The sequence below is a fragment of the Lithobates pipiens genome, unplaced genomic scaffold (genome assembly GCF_037356315.1).
Source record: "Lithobates pipiens isolate NorthernLeopardFrog02 unplaced genomic scaffold, aLitPip1_a1.2 Scaffold_8, whole genome shotgun sequence".
Lineage (NCBI taxonomy): Eukaryota > Metazoa > Chordata > Amphibia > Anura > Ranidae > Lithobates > Lithobates pipiens.
The window spans coordinates 108,143,958-108,165,937 of record NW_027507903.1 but is presented as its reverse complement, the minus strand read 5'-3'; the positions used below and the strand labels follow the sequence as shown (position 1 = coordinate 108,165,937).

General features: G+C 45.3%; 1 protein-coding gene across 4 annotated transcripts in view; it reads left to right on the top strand.

Annotated features, from left to right (window-relative positions):
- The window catches only part of EDC3 (enhancer of mRNA decapping 3), a 90,582-nt gene that overhangs the window by 31,361 nt on the left and 37,241 nt on the right, over window positions 1-21,980 (top strand). For 3 of the 4 annotated variants that reach the window (XM_077472964.1, XM_077472963.1, XM_077472962.1), the window contains exon 4: window positions 10,572-10,628. The exons of the other annotated variant lie outside the window; for it this stretch is intronic. In XM_077472964.1, coding sequence (XP_077329090.1) covers window positions 10,572-10,628 — 57 coding nt within the window. The remainder of the gene's footprint in view (window positions 1-10,571; window positions 10,629-21,980) is intronic. 4 annotated transcript variants of the gene reach the window in all.

Sequence of the window (21,980 nt, the reverse complement as noted above, 5' to 3'; positions counted from 1 at the left end):
CCTCAGGAAACTAAACAAGTTTCCGCGACAAAATGGAGAGATATACAGCGTACGCAAACATCTGTTGAAGGATGCCTTCATGTCTACAATAGTTTTAAGGGACGCTTACCTCCCAAATCCTGAAACATCAGTCCCTGTTAAAGTTTGCAACGGGATACAGCATTGGCAATTTCCAGCTCTCCCATTCGGTTTAACAACAAGTTCAAGGGTATTCACAAAGGTCCTGGCAGAGGCAGTTGCTTACCTGCATCTTCAGGGGATCTTTATACCCCATCTAGATGGTCTCCTGATTTATGGTCCTTTCTTACAACAGGTGAGAACAGATGTAGACAAAGTGATTTTCACCTTTAGAGACACTAGGTTGGATAGTGAACCCGTGAGAAGTCATCCCTCGAACCATCCCAGTTAAAGACCTTCCTGTAATACTTGGTGGATACAAGGGCTCGAAAGCTTTTGCTCCCAGAGGAAAAAAGGGTAAAGGTGGTAGCGGCGGTTTCCTCACCGATGGAACTCGGAGACTGCTCTCACAGACAGGTTATGAGTCTTAGGACTCATGACCTCCTGCATCCCAGCAGTTCCCTGAGCACAGCTCCATTCAAGGGAACTGCAGTTCTTCCTACTATCCTCTTAGGACAGAGATGGAGTCACTGGATGGAATGGTTTCCATCCCAGCAAGAGTAAGGTCCTCCCTGGATTGGTGACTTAGCCAAGACAGGCTCACGTTAGGTCATCCCTGGGCCCAGTGGAACCCAGTGAAGATTACTACTGACGCGAGCGCCTGGGGTTAAGGCGTTCACTTGGAGGACCTCCGAGCCCAGGGATCCTGGCCCTGACCCAAGCAAAGACCTCCTCCAACCACAGGGAGTTCTTGGCGGTTGGTCAGGCATTGAAGGTTTTCAAAGGCAGGATTCGGGGGAACTAGAAGTCCAAGTCCTATCAGACAACATAACAACTGTCTCTTACTTGAACCTTTGGTGGGGGGGGGGGGGGGGGACAAGGTCCAGGAGACTCCTAAAATTGGCTTTAGTAGTTCTAGATTGGACAGACGGAACCCTTCAGTCCATATCGACGGTCCACATAAAAGGGTGCACCAATGTGGTGGCGGACTTTCTAAGCCGACTGTCCATCCACCAGGGGGAATGGAGGTTAAGACGTGTTCCTTCAGATAAGTCAGCGGTTTGGAGTACTGGAGAGAGATCTTTTTGCCCACAGAGGGAAACGGAAGGTAGAGCGATTTTTCTCTTTCACTAGAGAGGGAGGATCGGAGAGGGTGAATGCTCTAGCACAGAACTGGGATTGCAGCCTAGCGTACACCTTTCTCCCATTGACATTAATTCCTTGGGTCCTACAGAAGCTGTCCCACTCAGAGCGCAAACTGATCTTGGTAGCCCCATGGTGGGCAAAAAGGACATGGTTACCTACTCTGAGGAAATGGTCTGTTTCCCTCCCAGACAGGATCTCCTTCTGCAAGGGCCAGCACCTCACCTCGACCCAGGATTCTTCAACTTGAAGGCCTGGCTCTTGAGAGGGAGATACTCGGAGACAAGGGATGCTCTGAAAGAGTGATTGAGACCCTCCCAGGAAGCCAGAAGCCGATCACTAGAAAAATCTAAGCAAAAAAACTGGAATGTTTTTTCACACTGGTGCCAGGATAGAGAAATCTCTAAGCCTTCAGTACTAGTAGTACTTGAATTTTTGCAGGCTGCGGTGGACCAAGGGATTGCCCTGAACACCCTAAAAGTACAAATAGCAGTGTTGGTGTTTTTGGATCAGAGGCTCGCGCTGGAGCTGCTTATTTTAAAGATTTCTGTTAGCAAGGGAGAGGTTAACCCCTGTAAGAATTACCAGATTCCCGCCTTGGAATCTGATGCTGGTCCTGGAAACGCTGATGAAAGCGGCTTTCAAACCAGCACTACAAATTTCAGTTACATTTTTGATGCTTAAATTAGCTTTCTCTTATATTCACTGACCGACACAGCTCCTCTCTGTAACAAAATGGGTTGTTAGATCTATCACTGGAAATTACTAGGCAAAGTTGTAATACTACACTTCAGAACTTTAGTTCCGCCCAAGGGGGGGCGGTCCTTTAGGCTACAATCTCCACACTTTGCTCTAGCAGCCTCAGTTTTGTTTTGCCTAGTGAGGAGATACACATAGGAACCCTGTGGGCCCATAGGTCTGTGTTTTTTTGATGCAGAAGCTTGGCTTTTTGCGCAAGATGAATGATTCTGTGATCTTCTATCAACAGCCGGCTGGGTGACAGGCTGGTTCACTTATCCTTGTAGTCTCCCCAGTCCGGCCATCGAGTGTGTGCACGTCGCAGCTACGGCTTGGCAGGCCACGACATATCTCAGCTCCAGAGGTGGTCGGTGAGCTTTTATGCTCCGGGGCATACATATGACCGGGCTACTGATGTCTGTGTCACAGTATGCCGGGCCAGTATCCTTTCTGTACTGATCAGGAGTTGGCTACAATGTACTGTCTCCCAGCTCTTCAGGACTGGTAAGTACGGCTCTCCCTATCTCGGCAGGGTTGAGCAGCTGGGCATTCCCTGGGAGGTCGATTCGGGGGGCCCCCTCACCCCCTCTCTTCTCTCCCCTGTCCCTAACTCCCCTCCCGCCCCCCCTCATTCGGTCCCCAAATACATGGCGGCGCGTTACCCCTTTGAGGAAAGCCTTCTCAAAAAGTGGTCGGCTCCTCTGGTCGTGGACCCCCCAGTATCCAGGTTAAATAAAGTAACCACGATCCCGGTTGAGGGGACTCCTGCATTCAAGGATCCCACGGACAGGAAGGCCGAGGCGGTGGCTCATTCCTTGTTTACGGTTGTGGGGTCAGCCGTGCGACCTGTACTGGCATCTGCACTTGTGTTGCAGACACTGACTGAGTGGGCAAAACCACGAATTGGGAGAGCAACAGGCTTCCCCTGTCTGCGTGGAACTAGCAGACCAACTGGTGCAAGGCCTTAAGTACGTCTGTGACGCAGCCCTGGATACTCTCCCTCTGTTATCCAGGGCTTCAGTGTCAGCTGTGGTGCTGAGGCGCCTAATTTGACTGAAATGCTGGTCTGCTGACCAGGCATCCAAGAAAGCCCTGACGGATCTTCCTTTCCTTGGCGACCAGCTCTTTGGTGCCTCGTTAGATGACATTATTAAAAATGCCACCGGTGGTAAGAGTACACTACTCCCACAGGCCAGGAAAGCTAAGGAGCCACGCCGTAGGCAAGGGCCCTCTTTTTCCGCTTTTACAAACGGCTTTTTCGTCTGCCCGGAACTTCGACTAAACGTCCCCAGCCCGACATGACGCCCACAGACGGTCAGAAATGTGTGTGTGTGGGGGGGGGGGGGGTCGCCTTCGGGAGTTTGAAGCCCGGTGGTCTTCCCGGTTATCCGATCAATGGGTCTGCGATCTGATTTCCACAGGCTACAAGATAGTTTCTCTCTTGGCCTCCAAACCGATTCTTCCCCTCCAGCATACCCGTATCCCCGGCTCGCCGGAAGGCCCTCTTGGGGGCAGTAAGGGACCTGCTAAATCGCGGGGTGGTTGTACCGGTTCCGGACTCTGAGTGCTTCCAGGGATTCTACTCAAATCTCTTTGTGGTTCCCAAGAAGGAAGGGGTACGTCCAATCTTGTACTTAAAAGCCCTCAATCACTTTGTGAAAGTGCAGAGGTTCAGAATAGAATCAATTCGCTCAGTAGTCGCTGCACTCCATCAAGGGGACTCCCTGGTGTCCTTGGACATCCAGGATGCGTACCTGCAAATACCCATTTGCCTTCGGCATCAAAAGTTTCTGCGTTTTGCAATCGTGGACGACCATTACCAATTTGTGGCTCTTCCCTTTGGTCTGGCATCAGCCCCCGCGTCTTTACCAAGGTACTGGCTCCAGTATTGGCGTTGCTGCGACAACGTGGGATCGCGATCATGGGCTACCTAGACGATCTCCTCCTGAGACCATCTTCCACCTCAGAATTAGAGGAGGATGTGGCGATTACCATGCAGACTCTGCAGGAATTTGGGTGGCTGTTGAACCTAAAGAAGTTGTTGATTTTGCCAACCCAGCATCTGGAGTACCTAGGTTTGCTGTTGGACTCCAGGGAAGCGAGAGTTTTTCTCTCTTCAGACAAATTGCAGACTCTCAGATCTGCGGTCAAACTACTGATGAACCGCAAGTAGTCATCACTCCGGTTTTGCATGTGACTAGTGGGACTCATGGTAGCCTCCTTCGAGGCAGTGCCTTACTCCCAGTTCCACACCAGAGCTCTGCAGAAGGAGATCTTGTCAAAATGGGACAAATCTCAGTTGTCCCTGGATCAGCAGATCCAGGTGAGCCAGCCAGTCAGGGACTCACTAAACTGGTGGTTGAGGTCCCCGGTGGTTCAGTCCGGAAAATCGTTCCTTCCTCTGAAATGGTCGGTGATAACTACAGATGCCAGTCTATCCGGCTGGGGGGAGTAATGGGGGATCAATCTGCTCGAATTGAGAGCGATCAGGCTGTGTCTCCACACATGGTCGATGAGTCTTCAAGAGCGTCCGCAACAAGATACAGTCGGACAACGCCACGGCTGTGGCATACGTAAATCACCAAGGGGGAACAAGAAGCTCAGCCGCTGCACGGGAGGTCGCTCACATACTTCGGTGGGAAGAGCGACATGTACCGGCCCTGTCGGGCCATTTACATCCCAGGTGTGGAGAACTGGCAGGCTGACTATCTAAGCTGCCAGATACTGGACCCAGGAGAATGGGCATTGCATCTGGAGACATTCAGGCTGCTGTGCCTGAAGTGGGGCACACCAGATGTGGATCTACTGGCCTCCCGTCTCAATCGGAAGGTGCCAAGATTAGTGTCCAGGACAAGAGATCCGTGGGCAGACGCGGCGGACGTGCTGGTGGCCCCGTGGGATCAGTACCAGCTGATCTACGCCTTTCCTCCACTGAAACTGTTGCCACGTCTGCTTTGCAGAGTGGAAGCCGAGGGGATCCCAGTATTACTGATTGCCCCAGATTGGCCTCAGCGTCCTTGGTACGCAGACCTGGTGCGTCTGGTGGCAGATGCTCCCTGGCGACTGCCGTTGCAAGAAGACCTCCTATCTCAAGGTCCAATTCTCCATCCTGCTTTACCATCTCTGGCTTTAACGGCATGGCTATTGAGAGCCAGGTGTTGAGGCATTGGGGTCTGTTGGACTCAGTGATTGCAACTATTTTATGGGCACAGAAATTTTCTTCTCGGAAGATATACCATCGTACCTGGAAGGCCTACATTTCCATGTGTGAGGAGAAAGGATGGCATCCGCGCTCCTTTTCCATATCCAGGATCCTGCTGTTTCTCCAGCAAGGAGTTAACCAGAGATTGGCTTTAAGCACCATCAAAGGGCAAATCTCAGCCTTGGCTGTCTTTTTCAATGACCCCTGGCATCGCACTCCTTAGTGAGTACCTTCGTTCAGGGGGTACGACACGTATTCCCTCCGGTGCGTCCACCGTTGCCCCCATGGGATTTGAACCTGGTGTTGTCGGTGCTTCAAAATCCGCCGTTTGGGAATATCGGGGAGATTCCCCTTTTGACTCTTTCCCAGAAAGTGGTCTTTCTAGTGGCCATCACCTCAGCCAGAAGGGTTTCGGAATTGGCGGCCTTGTCCTGCAAGTCGCAATATCTGGTTATCCACATGGATAAGGTGGTGTTGTGTCCGCAACTGTCTTTCTACCGAAGGTGGTCTCGGCTTTTCATATCAATGAGGACATTGTATTACCATTGCTGTGTCCTAAGCCGAAGCACCCTAAAGAGGTGGCCCTTCACGCTTTGGACGTGGTTAGGGCTCTGAAAATGTATTTGTCTGCCACGGCTCCCTTTCGGAAGTCAGACTCACTGTTTTTTTTTTTTTTTTCGGTAGCTGGTCCCAAGAAAGGCAGGTCTCGTCGGCCACCATTTCCAGGTGGATCAGACAGATTGTAATACAAGCCTACGCCTTGAAGGGGCAGGTGCCCCCCTTTCCGGTCACGGCCCACTCTACAAGGGCAATCGGAACGGCTTGGGCCTTCCGACACCAAGCGTCGGTCGCTCGGGTGTGTAAGACGGCGACCTGGTCGTCTGTCCATACGTTTATCAAGTTTTACAAGGTAGACGTCGGTGCATCAGCTGATGCCTGTTTTGGCTGCAAAGTTTTGCAGGCGGCCGTGTAGTAGCAATTGAATATGCAACCGATATTTTTTCCTTTTTTTTTTTTTTTTTTTTTTTTTTTTTTTTTTAAAAAACAAACAAAAAAAACGCAGTACTGTTATGTTAATGCACTGTTGCATTACTTCCACAGTGGTTGCGGTCTTGGGGATCACTCCTGTTGAGGATACCCTGTTGGCTTGTGGTGGTTTTCCACGCACTGCTGTTTTTTTGTGGGTTTAGTTTCACTAGTTCCCACCTGCCATGGTGGATGAAGTTTTTATGCTGTTTTTCCCACCCTTCGTTTAGCACTGCTTGGGGACCTCCCATTTTGTTAGAGAGGAGCTGTGTCGGTCGGTGAATATTAGAGAAAATAGGATTTTTAGTACTCGTCGTAAAACCTTTTCTCTGTAATTCACCTACCGACACAGCACCCGCCCCACCTTTTTCTCTTTACGTTATACTGCTTGTTGACATACTGAGGCTGCTGGGGCAGAGTGTGGGGATTGTAGCCTAAGGAACCGCACCCCTGGGCGGAACTAAAGTTCTCAAGTGCTGTATTACAACTTCGCCTAGTAATCTCCAGTGATGGGGCTAACAACCCATTTTGTTACAGAGAGGAGTTGTCGGTCGGTGAATTACAGAGAAAAGGATTTTACGGTGAGTACAAAAAATCCTATTTTTACTGCCCATCACTACAGCCGGAAGGGTAAGCAACCTGCAAGCCCTGTCAATTAAGGAGCCTTTTTTTTTGGCATTGGAGGACCGAGTGGTTCTGAGGCAAGAGGTATCTCCCCAAGTTTACCTCCCAATTTCATAGATCACAAGACATTACTTTTACCCTCTTTTTTGTGAAAACCTCTAAAAACAAGGAAGAAGAAAAATGTAATTTACTAAATGGTCAGAAGGTGTTTACTGGCATACCTAGATTAGGTGAAAGACTTCAGGGATACAAGTAACCTTTTGATTCTATTTAGCAACCCTAGAAGGGGAGGGCAAGCATCTATAACAACAGTAGCCAGGTGAATCAGACAGACTATAGGAATGAGCAAGCAGGGTCCCCAATATAAGTAGACCTCAAAGCCCATTCCACAAGATCTCTGGCAGCCTCGTGGGCAGAAAGAGCCAGAGCTTCAATAGAACAGATCTGTTGGACAGGACACTTTCCTAAAGCATTACAGAGTGGAACTGCTATAGCCTCAGGATCTGGCATTTGGCAGAAAGGTCTTGCAAGCGGTAGTGCCACCCTAAGGTAGGCCTTGAACTTCTTATTCATCCTCTCAGGTGTGCCATTCTGAAAGATGACTAGAGAAAATTACCAGTTACCCTTTAACTGCCTTTCTAGGAAATCTTCCAGGACCGCAGGCCTAATTCCCACCCTTTTTTGTTGTAATTACTAAGGGAAAAGTTTCCCTCTTGCACCAGGATAACCTATTACTTTGGCAGAACTGAGGTGCAGGGGGAAGGGAGGGGCCTTTTAACCTCATGTGTTGATTGTGTTTCCTGTCAGATGGACCAGTCATCTCTCAGATGTGCCGTCCTGGAAGATTTCCCAGAAAAGCAGTTACCAGTTAAAGACTGTTTACCCCTACTTTTTTGGTTTGTCAATACTTTGTATGTGCCCAGCTTTATTCATTCTTTTAAAAAATAATATCCAAATATCTAACCCCCATGAATGCATTTTATAAATGCAGTAATTTCTTTAAAATATGGGTTAATAAAAAATAGCCTTTGGACTGGATTAGCCTTCCAAGTCAGACCAAGAATCCAAAGCTGCTGTTTTGCATGTGGCCAACCATCTTAAATCGGTAGTAAACACTTGTACCTACAGGTAAGCTTATAATAAAGATTACCTTTATAGGTACAAGGAATATCACTATTTCTGCAGCCAGTGACATTAGATGCATGCGCTCTGAAGGTATGGCATACTGAGTAGCGATGTGATGTGATCGTGGCTCCCACATGCATGCGTGGGAGTGACATCATCGAAGCCCGGCCATTCAAACGTCTGAGGCCCGTGAACCCGGCAGGAAGTCTGGGTGAAGATGGAAGCCATGTTAGCGGTGACAGCACGGTGCTGGAAGGCTTCATTTTACGGTAAGTTGTTTTTTTTTTTTTTTTTAATGTGCTACTATGCAATGCATAGTAGCACATTATGACATTAAAGTGATTGTAAAGGCAGAAGATTTTTTTTCCTATCTTAATGAATTCTATGCATTAAGATAAAAAGTCTTCTGTGTGCAGCAGCCCCCCTAATACCGGAGGTTCATCTAGATCCAGCGATGTAGCAGGAGTGTCTCGGCTACCCAGGACTCCCCTCCTCATTGGCTGAGACAACATTGGCTTCCGCTGCCATCGATGAAAGTCAGTCAGCCAATGAGGAGAGAAAGCAGGTGGGGCCGGGACACGGCTTTGTGTCCAAATAGACACAGGCAGCTTGGACTCGGCTTGGGTGCCCCCATAGCAAGCTGTTTGCTGTGGGGCACTCAACCAGAGGGAGGGGCCAGGAGCACCGCATCGGAGCTGCTCTGTGAAAAACCACTGCACAGAGTAGTTAAGTATAACATGTTCGTTTTTAACTAGAGAAAAAAAAGGGCTTTAAAATAATTTTAACCTGCAGGGGAAAGGTTTATGTGTGTTGTTTTTTATTTTTTTTACTTTACTACCGCTTTAAAGTCTGCGTGTGTGCGTGCGTGTGTAAAATATATAGCTCATTTTTTATTTATTTTTTAATTAATTTTTGGTTAGGGAAAGGAAGAATTCTCTGCCATTGTATTATAGTTCCCTGTGTACTATTGGAAACATTTCCTTTCACTTCCTTGTCCCTAGGACATAAGAGGAAATCTCCCAAAGTAGCGGAATTCTACCCACAACAGTATCACCATTGGAAGGCTTCCCTTTACATCTTTAAAACTTTGGATTCCCCTCACTTTCCATATCAGTGACAATATTCACCAGTGCAAATAGATGGTTGAGTTCTGCCCAAAGGGGATACAGACAGGAGTAAAAACTTTAAAGCAGAGTTGTTTTTTTTTTTTTTTTTAAGTCACCAGCTACAAACACTGTAGCTGCTGACCCCTAACAAACACACTTGTCTGTCCAGGGAGCCCGCGATATCTATTCTCCTGAGGCCAATCCGTCCATTGGATCGTTGTACAGGCGCCACCATTCTAACTAATGGAAACAGGCAGTGCAGCCTTGCGGCCTCACCAGCAGGGGGGCTCACCAGTCACCATACAAAAGGATATGATGTCCTGGGCCGTGGCCCAGATGGATCGGAAGTACACTATGTACTTCATAAAAAAAGTAGGAAGGAAACTGTAAAAATGTTTTAATATCCAAAAACGAGAGGTGGTCTTTCATTTAAGACCACCTCTCAGTGGGTGGTACTGGGCTTTAAGAGGGGCTAATCCTTCCCTATTCTATCCAAAACTGGAGATATATTTTACTTTCACGTCTGGCCTATCCTCCTGGGATATCGCTTTGCGGGCCACATTTTTCGATAAATCAGTGTACTGGGCCAGCACCATGTGATCACTGTGACCGATCACAGCAGATCACATGGCAATTGTACACAATGAATGGCTTCCATTCATAGCCATTCATTGTGTACTGTTGTGTTTGATCTTTGTGATTGGTTACATGGTACAGACAGGGCCAATCATACCGTAGTACATTTGTACCATGTGATCGCTGTGGCCAATTACAGCTTCTCAATAGTATAGAATGGAATGGATGCCATTCATAAAGTATTGCATATAAAAGTTATCACTGTTCTAAGCAGTCAGAGCGTGTGTGTGCGTGTGTGTGCGTGTGTGTGCGTGTGTGTGCGTGTGCGTGTGTGTGTGTAATAAAATAAAATAATCCTAATCACCTCTTTTAACAATTACATGGGGGGGGGGGGGGGTTGGTTGGGTGTGGGTGGTTTACATACAGTCTCACCAGTCAGTGGCAGTACTGCACTGGTGACAGAAAAAAAAAACATATTTTTTTTTTAAATTGCTTCACTTTCCAAGTATTGTGACAAAAAAATTACAACTTCAAAATACTTGCCCTCTTACCAAATACCTTGGACTAAAGTGGAAACAGTGCAGCGCTAGAAATCAAATGAGTATTGACATATCAACATACCGTGGTATTCAAAATAAATTGGGATTATGCAAAAAAACTCTAACACCATCATTTAATTAATAGTACCTCTAAATAAAGTACACTGTGCAAATAGTAAATCAATGTGAAACTTAATGTGTCAGCATAATAGCCAGGCAACTACAATTTTCTGAAGGAGGTCTACATTGGCAGTGCTTGTATAACTGTTATGGCATGTTTGCTTTGTGTATAAATCGGTGCGCTTATTTCCAAAGTACTTCTGCATTTTTATTCGCTTTTTTTTTATCTGCTTTCCCCTAACCATTTGCTGCCAGCACCTCCCAAATGCTTCGGACACTCTTTGGGGAGATATCAGGAAACAGATGGAGCAGGTATTCTAGTAGTTTAGAAAAATGCCATGTAAGGAAAACTTGTCTTGCTTATGATTTGGAGGATTAATTATGCAAAAACATTGTTTTATTGGCTTAATTTGTTTGGACATGTACAGAAGTATTTTTACAGAATGTAAAAAACCTACTGAGGGGCATTTATCAGAGCTGGTGCAGCCAGAATCTGGAGCAGCTGTGCATGACAACCAATCAGTGTCTATTTTCGGCTTGTTCGGTTATGCATTAAAAATTAATAGAAGTTGATTGTTGCCATGCACAGCTTCCGCATGCGATGCTACAGATTCTGGCTGCTCAAGTTTTGATAAATTCCCCTCACTGTCCAGAATGAACATGCAAAAATGAAAGTGTTTTCCATACCAACCAGTTAGACTCCCTAGTTTTATTTTCACCTCTGTTGCAGGCAAAAAAATGGCTTTTAAAATTGATTCACAATTTATCCACGATACATTTCACCAAAATTTAGTGTAACTTTGTTATGACTTTGGCTTTGACCAGGGTGATCATTTTGTCTGTGCTCTACAAAGTCAGCAGACATGTGCAGAATGGAAAAATTAATTTAGTTTCGTTTTGGTTTCTTTATTTTAACGAATTCCAAATTTGCAGAAAGGTCTGAATTCTGTGTAAAGAAAAACTGGTTGTTAAGGAGCGGGCCGGAAAGCCTGCCGGCGTGTCCCTACAATCGATGACTCATCAGCTGTCAGCGGGTTTCCCCCCCCCCCCCCCCATGCATACCAGGCCCTTTGGTTCTGCTATGGATTTTAAGGGGAACCCCACGCCAAAATGTAAAAAACAAACCGGCGTGGGGCTCCCAAAAGCCATACCAGACCCTTATCCAAGCATGCAGCCCGGCAGGTCAGGAAAGGGGCCATACCAGGCCACATCCACCCCCCCCCCCCCCCCAAAGCACCTTGTCCCCATGCTAATGGGGTCAAGGGCCTCTTCCCCGCAACCCTGGCTGGTGTTTGTGGGGGTCTGTGGGCCTGAGGCTTATCAGAATCTGGAAGCCCCCTTTTTAGCAAGGGGCTCCCAGATCCCGTTACCCCTACTCATTCACCCAAAAAGTGTAAAAAGTAAATAAAACACAACACAAGTCTTTGAAAATTTCTTTATTAAAAAATAAAAGAAATGCTCCCCCGGTGTAGATTCATTATCTGTCACGATGCCAACCGCCGACCCGAAAAAGGGAAAAAAAAACAAACAAAAAAACTCTGGTTCTGCCGTCTGACTCTTAAATAACTGTGACGTGACTGGATGACACCGCCCCTTAGTTATTTGAGGAACTGACAGACTTTTTTTGGGTCAGCGATTATTTTTCGTTTTTAAATAAAGGAATTGTCAAAAATGGTCTACTGTCATTTTTTTACACTACGATTTATTTTTATTCTTTGAATTAGTAGGAGTACTGTTTACCCCATACTCATTCACATGGGGGGGGGGTGGGGCTGATCTGGGGACCCCTGGTTAAAGGAGCCTTTCAGATCCCAATAAGATCCCTGCCCGCAGACCCCCACAACTACTGGCCACGGTTATAGGGACAAGGTGCTTTTGGGGGGATGTGGCCTGGTATGGGGGGGGAAGGGGGCGCTCGCTTATCCCCCACACCACCAACCTCCCCCATTTCCTGACCTGCCGGGTTGCATGGTATGGATTTTGGAGGGGGGGACCCAGCATATTTATTATTTCATTTATTTTGTGCCTCTTAAAATCCATACCAGACCCAGCATTCCCCCCCCCCCCCTTTTTTTTTTTCAGCTGATCAGTCGTCGGTTGTTAAAGTGGTTGTTGAGCTACTTTATAATCTACACACAATCCCCTCTCTTATAAAGCCTCATATGCTGCAGTGTATGTTCTTTGTAAAAAAAAAGATGCCTATTTCTACCTGAATTCACAGCGATGATCAGTGGTCACTTGACTGCTTGAGGCGCCCTCTCCCTATCTGACAGCTAGAGTGGGAGGGACCAAGATTCCCCCGCTGAAGTCAGGAGGAAAGGGGGAGAGAGCCGAGACATCAGCTGGAGGGGGGGGGCTCGAATTGCGTGGCCGCAGATCAGCTCTGTAAATTCAAGTAGAAATCTGCATGTTTTTTTTTTTTTTTTTTTTTTACAAAGAACATACACTGCAGCATAGGGGGCTTTATAACGGAGGGGATTGTGTGTAGTTTATAAAGGTATTGCAGCGGCAGGAGGGGGGAAAGAGGGGTGGTATTGGTGTAAGAGCTGACAGGCAGGGAGGGGAGGGGGCGAGGAGGACACAGGAGACTGAGAGCAGAGCTGCGAATGATGGAGGCAGTTAAACTGACCACAGGGTCAGGGCTCAGCAACCATCATATACCGTGGTCAGTTTACAGAGGGGAGGGTATAGCCAGGCAGCATCTGCCAGGTATTTTAGGTGATACAAGGGGCAGTTGAAAAAATTACTGAAGGTCCGTTTTAAGGACACGGCAGGTTTCTTTGTACCTACCAAGTGTTTGCGCTGTTCTGTCGTAATGCATGTGAGAAAATAAAGATTATACATTCTTTGTAATATGTAGAAAGAGAGCTACTGTTTATATGCTTTGTATTGGAATTCCTGTAATGGTTCTATAGTGTCCAAGTTATTTTGTATATCCAATTAGATTTGTATGAATATAAATACAGAAAAAATCAGCGCAGTACAATTGTATGAATGTACCTCTTTTTTTTTTTTTTTTCTGCTCTTTGAAATTAATAAAGAGTTTGGATTTTTTTTAAAAGACATGGCAGGCCAGTTTTCCGGCCCACTCATTAACAACCAGCTATTCTTCACACAGAATTCAAATCGGTCGATCAATTTTCGACCGATTCAAATTGTTCTGAAAATTTGGAATTATTTAGAAAATCCAGATCCAAAAGAAACCAAATAAAACTTTATTTTTTATTGCTAGCATTCTTTTCACAAGTCGCACGTATATCATGCAGGTGCAACTTTTATGCGAATTTTGAGGATTTACATTGAAGTCTGTCCCTCAAGTCACATGAAAGTTAGACCAAAGTAGTGCAAGGACTGCTTTAAAGTCGCTGCCACTTTAAGTCTCACAGATATGAATGGTACTCATTGGGAAAGATGGGGTGCGACTTGTCTAATGCAACTTTGGGGTCCAAAGTCGCACAAGTGTGAATGCTTTCATTGGTAAAGCACATAACATTTTTTAAGAAGCAGTAAATTGGTGTGCAAGGATAAAAACAAAAAACATTGCCCTAAGAAACAGGATTTCCCTTTTGACACTGGACAAACCTTTCAAGATCAGGCCATCCAAGATTATATTGCACAAATAATCTACTTGCATATGGATATTAGAAAAAAATAACAGGAGATAACAGCAAATTTTTCTTTACAATTCCATGTTTGGACTTATGTGAAACAGGTTATCAAGAGTATTGGAAAATATTACTCTTCTTTCTTTTGTATCGAAATGATTTTTCCATGCTGTTATCTTCTGTGATTATCAGCCCTTGTCTGTACCATTGTTTAAGTGCATGAAGTCAAGTAGCATAAATGTTTATTAAGGGGTGATAAACTGTATTATCAATGTAAACCACATGTATATAGTGATGATTAATGTTGTGAAGCACATGAATTATGAATGTTTAAAAGCAATATAAGCCCTCCTATCTGCACCTTCATAAGATATACATTGATCGTAGCGTTTCATGGTGCCATGTGTTGTCCCATACACACGGTCTTTATTTGAGTAAACCTGCACATTCATGTGTCAGCAGTTTCTGTATGTGTTCAAACATGAGACATGCCCCATGGCACTGCACAGGTTAATGCGTGATTACTGTCTTTACTTTTAACAACTGATACTTTCCTCACATCCCACAATCACTGTGTTTTGAAGTCTAGTGTTCTGCAGGTTAAAGCTATATAGTAAATAGATCTGAAATAGACACAAGCTGTCAGAGCAATGAAGGAAAGGGATGTGTTTCATCACATCTCAAATTTGTGATGAGATACAGGATAAAAAGCAAGCCATCAGTTGGATGCTGTGTGACCTGCAACCCTCCCTTTTAGTGTAACATGTGAGACCGCCATTACAAGGTAAGGCAAAAAAACAACAACACTTGTTGTAATACCTAGCTAATCTAAAAATATTTGAAAGTATACAATGCAATTTTTTAACAAACGATCTCATTTGCAAATAGAACACAGGTCTAATGTTTGGAAGTACACTTTTATTATCGCAAAGTTTGGGTTATTCTGCAGCCTTAAGATGGTTCAGGGCTCATTCACATGTGCAGCTGACATGCTTCACAGGTAGCGAGCTGGCGATATAGGATGGTGATCTTCCGGGACCCCTTTTATCCTAATTCAACTGACCACACCAAGCAGGCAAGCAGATCCATGCTAGTATGGTCAGTTTACGTAGCTATGTACTGCTTGATAGTGGCTTCTGTTGGAATAAACAGCAGCGCTGGCTGGGGTGTCTATATGGGGCTACAGGAGATACAGGCATGCTGTGCATAGACACAGCGTCCTGCAACTCCATGCAGGAAGAAGGTGTTGCCGTGTGTAATGTATGTTTGATATACACAGACATGCCCTCCTATGGGGAACAGTGAAGGCTGTGTGGTCATGTGACCGCTAATTAAAGCATGGCTTTAACCTTTTAGCTGCTAGGTTCATATAACGTACGGACCTAGAGCACTGCTTCCTGCTGACCAGGTCTGTGCACTGTATGGATCCGCATTGCTCCTCGGCTTTATGCTCATGGTCACTTAAGTTAACCATGAACTAACTTATAGCAGAGTTATTCAGCAAACTAATAGCTCTGATCAGCAGCTGATAAGCTACTGATCAGAGAAATTGACCTAAAATGTGACCCCCTCCCAGCACGGCTTCCTTGCATGTCTCCCGCTTCTTCACCATACCCCCTCTGCCTGCTTTCTGCCCCCTTTTAGTGCCCTCCGCCTACCTGATGTCTAGGCGCCATCTCCCTGAAGCTGTTAGCTGGCTCTCCCACCTCCCCCTTTCCGTGTATGCACAGAGGGATTAACCCACCTCCCTGATGTCTGGGCGCCCCCTCCCTGAATTTGCTCTTCTTCCTCTCCCTCCTGACGGCTGCAGCTGCTGACATATCTGTCAGCATGGAGCAGTCGTTGACCGATCTGTCAGGATGTAGCAGGCGGGGCGGGGGGGCAGCTAGTAAACTGTTTACCAGCCCCCTTCCTTTCCTGAACGAATAGTCAGTGATCATTACCGATCGCACACTGTGTGCGTCAATTTTATGAATGAATTGGAGTCTATACTGATTCCTATTCATTCATATACAGTGCAGCTCAAGTTTTATTGAAAGAGACTGTCTTCAGTCTCTTTCTCTGTTTCAAAAAAGAGACTTTAGAGCTCCAACCCAACCCCCCCCCCCCCCTTTTTTTGTACCTGTATAAAAAAAACTATCCTGATTTTACCAACAAATGCGCCGCAGAGGCACTGTGGTAGACTTGGAGGCACCGCAGAGGCACTGTGGTAGACTTGGAGGCACCGCAGAAGGTTGTAGGAGGGCACTAAGAAACACAAAAAAAAGGTAAAAAACTGTTGATATGAGTGGTAAACTTGATGCAGTGGTTAATCAATTCCAGTCTATAGGTGCTTTCCTCTTCGTGCAAGTGTCTATTTAGCCAATGGTGACAGTCCAAATGATGGTGACTATGCACACCACAGTGTCCTCCAACTGTCACTCTAAGCGCTCACCTCACAAGGAGACTCACCATAGGGTCCAATGGCACCTTCCACTTAGGGCAGGCATGTCCAAAGTCCGGCCCGCGGGCCAATCACAGCCCGCGGTCCGGTTTTGAATGGCCCGCCTGGCTATCAGGGCTGTCAGATGAGCGATCCCCTGCCGAGCTGTACATCGGCACTGTGAGAAGCTCCTCAGCCCCAAAAGTTAAAGTAAAGTGCAGAGGAGTGTGCTGTGCTCTCTGCTTCCCCCTACAGTGCAGTACCGGCTGAATGAGGAAGCTGGAAAGGTACTGTACTATGCTACAAGCTAGATTAGTTTTAAAAGTGCTTTATTCATGTGTGTGGCCATGTGTCTGTCTGTATGTATGTCTGTGTGTATGCATGTGTGTGTGCGTGCATTTTTCTGCATGTGTCTGTGTGTATGTTACTTTTAATCCAGACCCCCCCCCCCCCCCCCCCCCCCCATTCTTGTACCATCAGAACTGCTTTTGTAAGGCTTGTGTGTGATAGCAGCCAGGACTGCTGCTCCTCTGCAAAGCAATCCATCTCATCTGTGTGGCTACGGGCTGCGTGTAGGGAAGCCCATTCATTCCAATGGGCTTCGCAACCCACAAAAATGCAGGGAAAGAAGTCCCCAATCTTTCTTCTTTTTTTTTTTTTTTTTTATTGAACTGCTCCAAAAGCACCCCACATCCAATGTGTGGGATACCATTAAGAATTAATGGTACCCCTAAAGAGCAGAGGCAAGAGAATTCTTGCTGGGCAGTGTATTAGTGCTTGAACGAACACGCAGACAGAATGGTCAGCCCTCAATGGTCGGCCCTCGTGCATGTTCACTTCATCAAATCTGGCCCTCTTTGAAAAAAGTTTGGACAGCCCTGCCTTAGGGGTATATATCCAGCAATTTGCCGTTCTTCTATCTGCATAAGGACTCTGTCTCTCAAATGGCGTTCCTCATAAGTAGATATCATAAGGGTAGGAAAGAACTTGACATAGTGTTTATCGTTTAAAAACACTATCTTTAATATAACGGTAAACACCTTACATTTACAGATGAACTATTCCTGATGCACACAGGTGAATCCCTTGTATGCTTAGGGTAGGAAATCCCTGGATCACTGAAACATTCACAGATTCTCATACCCGTGTCCCCAGCGGCTCATTCTCTGCTTCCTGATTGTGCGTGATGACATCACAGGCTCCGCCTTGACGCGTTTTGTCACTACATCTGTGCCTATATGAAGAGGTTCTGCAGCAAGTTGGGGGCAGTTTGGGAGGTCAGGGGATCTGCAGCCAGCTGAAGGCCCAGGAGGAAGGAGGGCACGGCCTGGCTATTGAGAACCACTGGACTAGGGACTATAGATTTTGGGATTTATGGTGTGCATAGAGCAGTGCATGTTGTTATTATTATTTATGGTACTTATATAGCGCCATCAATTTATGCAGCATTTTACATATATATTCACATCAGTCCCTACTCTCAAGGAGCTTAAAATCCAAAAGCCAATTAACCTACCAGCATGTCTTTGGAGTATGGGAGGAAACCAGAGTACCCGGAGGAAATCCACGCAGGCACAGGGAGAACATGCAAACTCCAGGCAGGTAGTGTCATGGTTGGGTTTCAAACCAGCAACCCTTTTTACTGCTAGGCGAGAGTGCTAACCACTACACCACTGTGCTGCCCACATGACCATGACCAACATTTCAAAACAGAAGGCAGTGAGTGGGATAAAAAGAAGAGGTTTTAGAAGCTCACAGAGGATATTACAAGGAGGCAGAAAAATACAGCAAGAAATGTATTTCATGAAAAATAGATAACTATTAAGTAGTGGATGTGTATGGATTATCTTTGGAAAATAAGGATATAATTTAGTGTCACTTTATTCAGAATATTACTGCTCTTGATTTTATACACCAATACATGTGAAAGGCCACTTTTCATAATATCTGGAGTTCTGCTTCTGTCTGCCTGTTTTCAAAGACATACAGCCTGCCAGATGAGCCAGATTTGCAGGATATCTGAGACTGTGAGATGGTTTCCCCACAACTGATGAACAAACTCCTTGCACGCACCAACGCTACAGAAGTGTGCGTGTGCTGGAGGGGGATGTGTTTTTCACAGTGTTTCTTCAGGGATTCATTCATTGAAGTCATATTTCTGGCTGAGAGAGAATAATGCATAATAAGCTCTCCACAGACGCAATTAGATTAACATTGCCTAGGCCGCGGTTGACAGAGTTCATGTCTCAATGCGTGTGCTGCTTTCCAACTCGCATACTGTCACGGAGGTATAATACATCAGTTCATCCCCCAGGAGGTGGGAGTTCCTCCATCAGCACGAGATGAGAACAAGTTGTAATTGTAGACCATGTACACTATACCTTTTCTGTGCACATGAGATGGATGACTTTGTTACATGTACAAGCTGAAAGAAAAGCTTTGTGAGATGTGAAAAAAGGGGGGGGGGGGATAATACTTTTTTTTATGACGCTTGCAATTCTATCTCTCCACTTGTGTGCCAAGTATTTAAACCACTATCTCCAGAAATAAAATGTATGCATACAATATGCGTTAATAATAATCTGAAACAGATGTGTGCAATTCATGTTTGAAAGAAATAGGCTAGAACAGTAATGGCCTGAGATGTTTTGGAACTACATTTCCCATAATGCTCAACTACACTGCAGAGTGCATGAGCATCATGGGAAAAGTAGTTCCAAAACATCTGGGGTGCCAAGGTTCGCCATCACTGGGCTATAAGATGTGAATTTTGCTATTCACTGAAGATATTTTATCAGTTGGGGTACTTGCACATGATACTGATGCTTGAACATCTAATTCCTGGCAGAAAATATCTGCATAAAAAATGGAAGGATGGACCGTATAAGTGCATGTATTCACGTGATTTTGCTTGTACACTTGTGTAAAAATTCTTCTAGCATTTCTTGAGCTGTGGAGCATGCACATAAATACTCTCCAGCAATGCAGATTTTTATTTATTTATTTATTTATTTTTTTACTGATCTATACTCAGCACAAGTTTACATGCCTAATATAACAATGAGCTGTATTTAGAACAGAAAAAAAAGCCTAAATAAAAAAAATGCTTTTAGGCATCCATGTGCACTAGGCCTTTAATAATCTGCTTTCTAGAACAGGAATTGGTTGATAAATATACTAATCTAATATGTATTCTTGCTGTAAGTGCTAACTAGTTTATAAAACAAAACTGCACTGAAAAACTTTATATGCTCACTTGCCAGCCACTTTAACCATTTGCTGACCGGGCCATTATTATTATTATACAGGATTCATATAGCGCCAACAGTTTGCGCAGCCCTTTACAACATGAGGGCGAGCAGTACAGTTACAACACAATTCAGTACAGCAGGAATCAGAGAGCACCGCTCGTTAGAGCTTACAATCCAGGAGATATTCTATTTGCCATCTAGGATGTCAAATGTCTATCAGGGTTATGGCTGTAGCAAAATGCCATCACTCCGGTATTGTTTTTTCAGCCAGCAATTCTCTACAAGGTAAAAGTGGTCTGAGTGGCACCCCCACCACCGTTTCCCTGGCTTACCTGACCGATGGTTGAAGCCTGGGACCCATCTGGTGCCAGCGATGGCTTGCAATAGAGATCATTGAAGGCAAGATGGCCTCCGCTCATCTCTATGGCCCTGGAGTACCGGAGCAGCGACATGACGTCACTTCAAGTTCCTCCGGCATGTAAACAATTTTTTTTTTTATCTTTTATTTAGCTAATCAAAAGACATGAATCATGGCATCAGAACACATTAGAGAAGTACAATGGTATAGAGAACAGTAAACGGTGTAATATATGAGTTTGTAATACAGAACAAAAGACATTATACATAATGACCCCATTGATTCACGTATCCCTATTTAAAGGACCAAAAAAGCATGACAACATGCTTTCACAAAAGTGAAATAGAATACTGCCGTGGAATAAATTGCTGAACAAGACAAGTCCATGGATCCTGCCTAAATCATTTTCCAATTTTCTGTACTGGAAAAGAAATGATAGAACCGTATAAATATGGCGACAAAGAAAAGGAACAGAGGAATTGAGAGATTAGGAGCAGGCTAGAAATGGAAAAAAAAAGAGAACACAGAAAGAAAAGGGGAAAGAAAAAAAGAGGGGGGCGGGGGAAGGAACGTTCAGAAGTAGGGATGAGCTCAGGCGTGTTTGCATGGAACATGTGCAGAGCCCACCAGGAAGTTGGCGCAGCACTAATCACAGGCAGTGAGACATTGCCCCGATGTGCAGCTGCAGAGATTGGCAATGTCTCACTGCCTGTGATTAGCGCAGAGCTGTGCTGACTTCCTGGCGGGCTCTGCACGTGTTCCATGCGAACACGCCTGAGCTCATCCCTATTCAGAAGGGTAAGAGCCGGGAGAGGGGGAGGGAATGGAGGGGAGAAATGGAGAGTTGTGAACTCAATGTTAACAGAATGTGTAATCGGTGTCATCAAAATACAGACTTCACCCATATATGTGTCAGGACAAATTTAGTCTACAGTGTCGCTTTCAAAAAGGGCCTGGCCCTCATCAGAGAAGATTAACATTTTCCATAATGTCCATGTTTTAGAGTAGTGTTCGTGTTGGTGATGAGCCATAGGAATAAGAGCCTCCCATTTTATTTCCTCTACTTTTAAGCCATAGACCTATGGTCAAAGGCTGCGTAGATTTCCAGCGAAGAGGAATGCCATCTTTGGCAGCGTCAAGAAGATGGTGAGTAACCGTTTTTTTTTTTTTTTTGTACATTTTTCCTGCCATATTGGAGGCATTAAGTAAAAAGAAAGCAGGATCATCAGAGATTGGACATTCCGTAAATGTTTGGGCAGTGAGGCTGATTTGCTTCCAGGACTGCTCAAGGTTGGGGCAAGTCTAAAAGATGTGGAGAATTGTTCCCTGCTCCTCCCGGCATCTCCAGCAGCGATCTGGTAAGCAAGCCTTTTAAAAAAAAAAAAATTAAATAAAAAAGAAAAGCAAAAGATCAAAAAATTATGCTTAAACCCCAGATCTCTCCATATAGAGTACCTGTCATGCTGTATTGCTATGTTATGTCATGGAACATTCATGGCAAACTATGTCTTCATAAACTGCATAAAACTTGTGACAAATGTGCATAGAGCAGCCGATTCAAGTGAATGGGTGCCTTATGCGACATGCAGAATCGCATGAAAATCACATGTCAAAATCATGGTTATGTGAACGGGGCGGAAATTGTTGAAATCCAGGTTTATGGTTCTTGTTAATAAAATAGTCCCGAGTTGCCATCAATGAAAACGGATTAAAATTGGTCGCCATTTAATAAGAAAAGAGCTGCCATTGTTGTCCTGATTCTAAAAAGATTAGTTGCCTGGCCCTTTCTGGATTCAACACTTTTGAATCCCCTAAAGTAAGCATGCTGTAAATGGGTGCTAGAAATATGTGAGAATTCCTTATCTATACTTCTGAGTTAGCAGTTAAAAGCCAAAGCAGTAGTATGACTGCCAGGGAACAAATGTTCTCAAAGGGAGAGTCAGCAACGGCTACATAATTCTCTTGACATGAGGCCTGCTTTTTTGAATATAGGTTTGACCTACGCAATGAGACTGCTCCCTGCTTAAC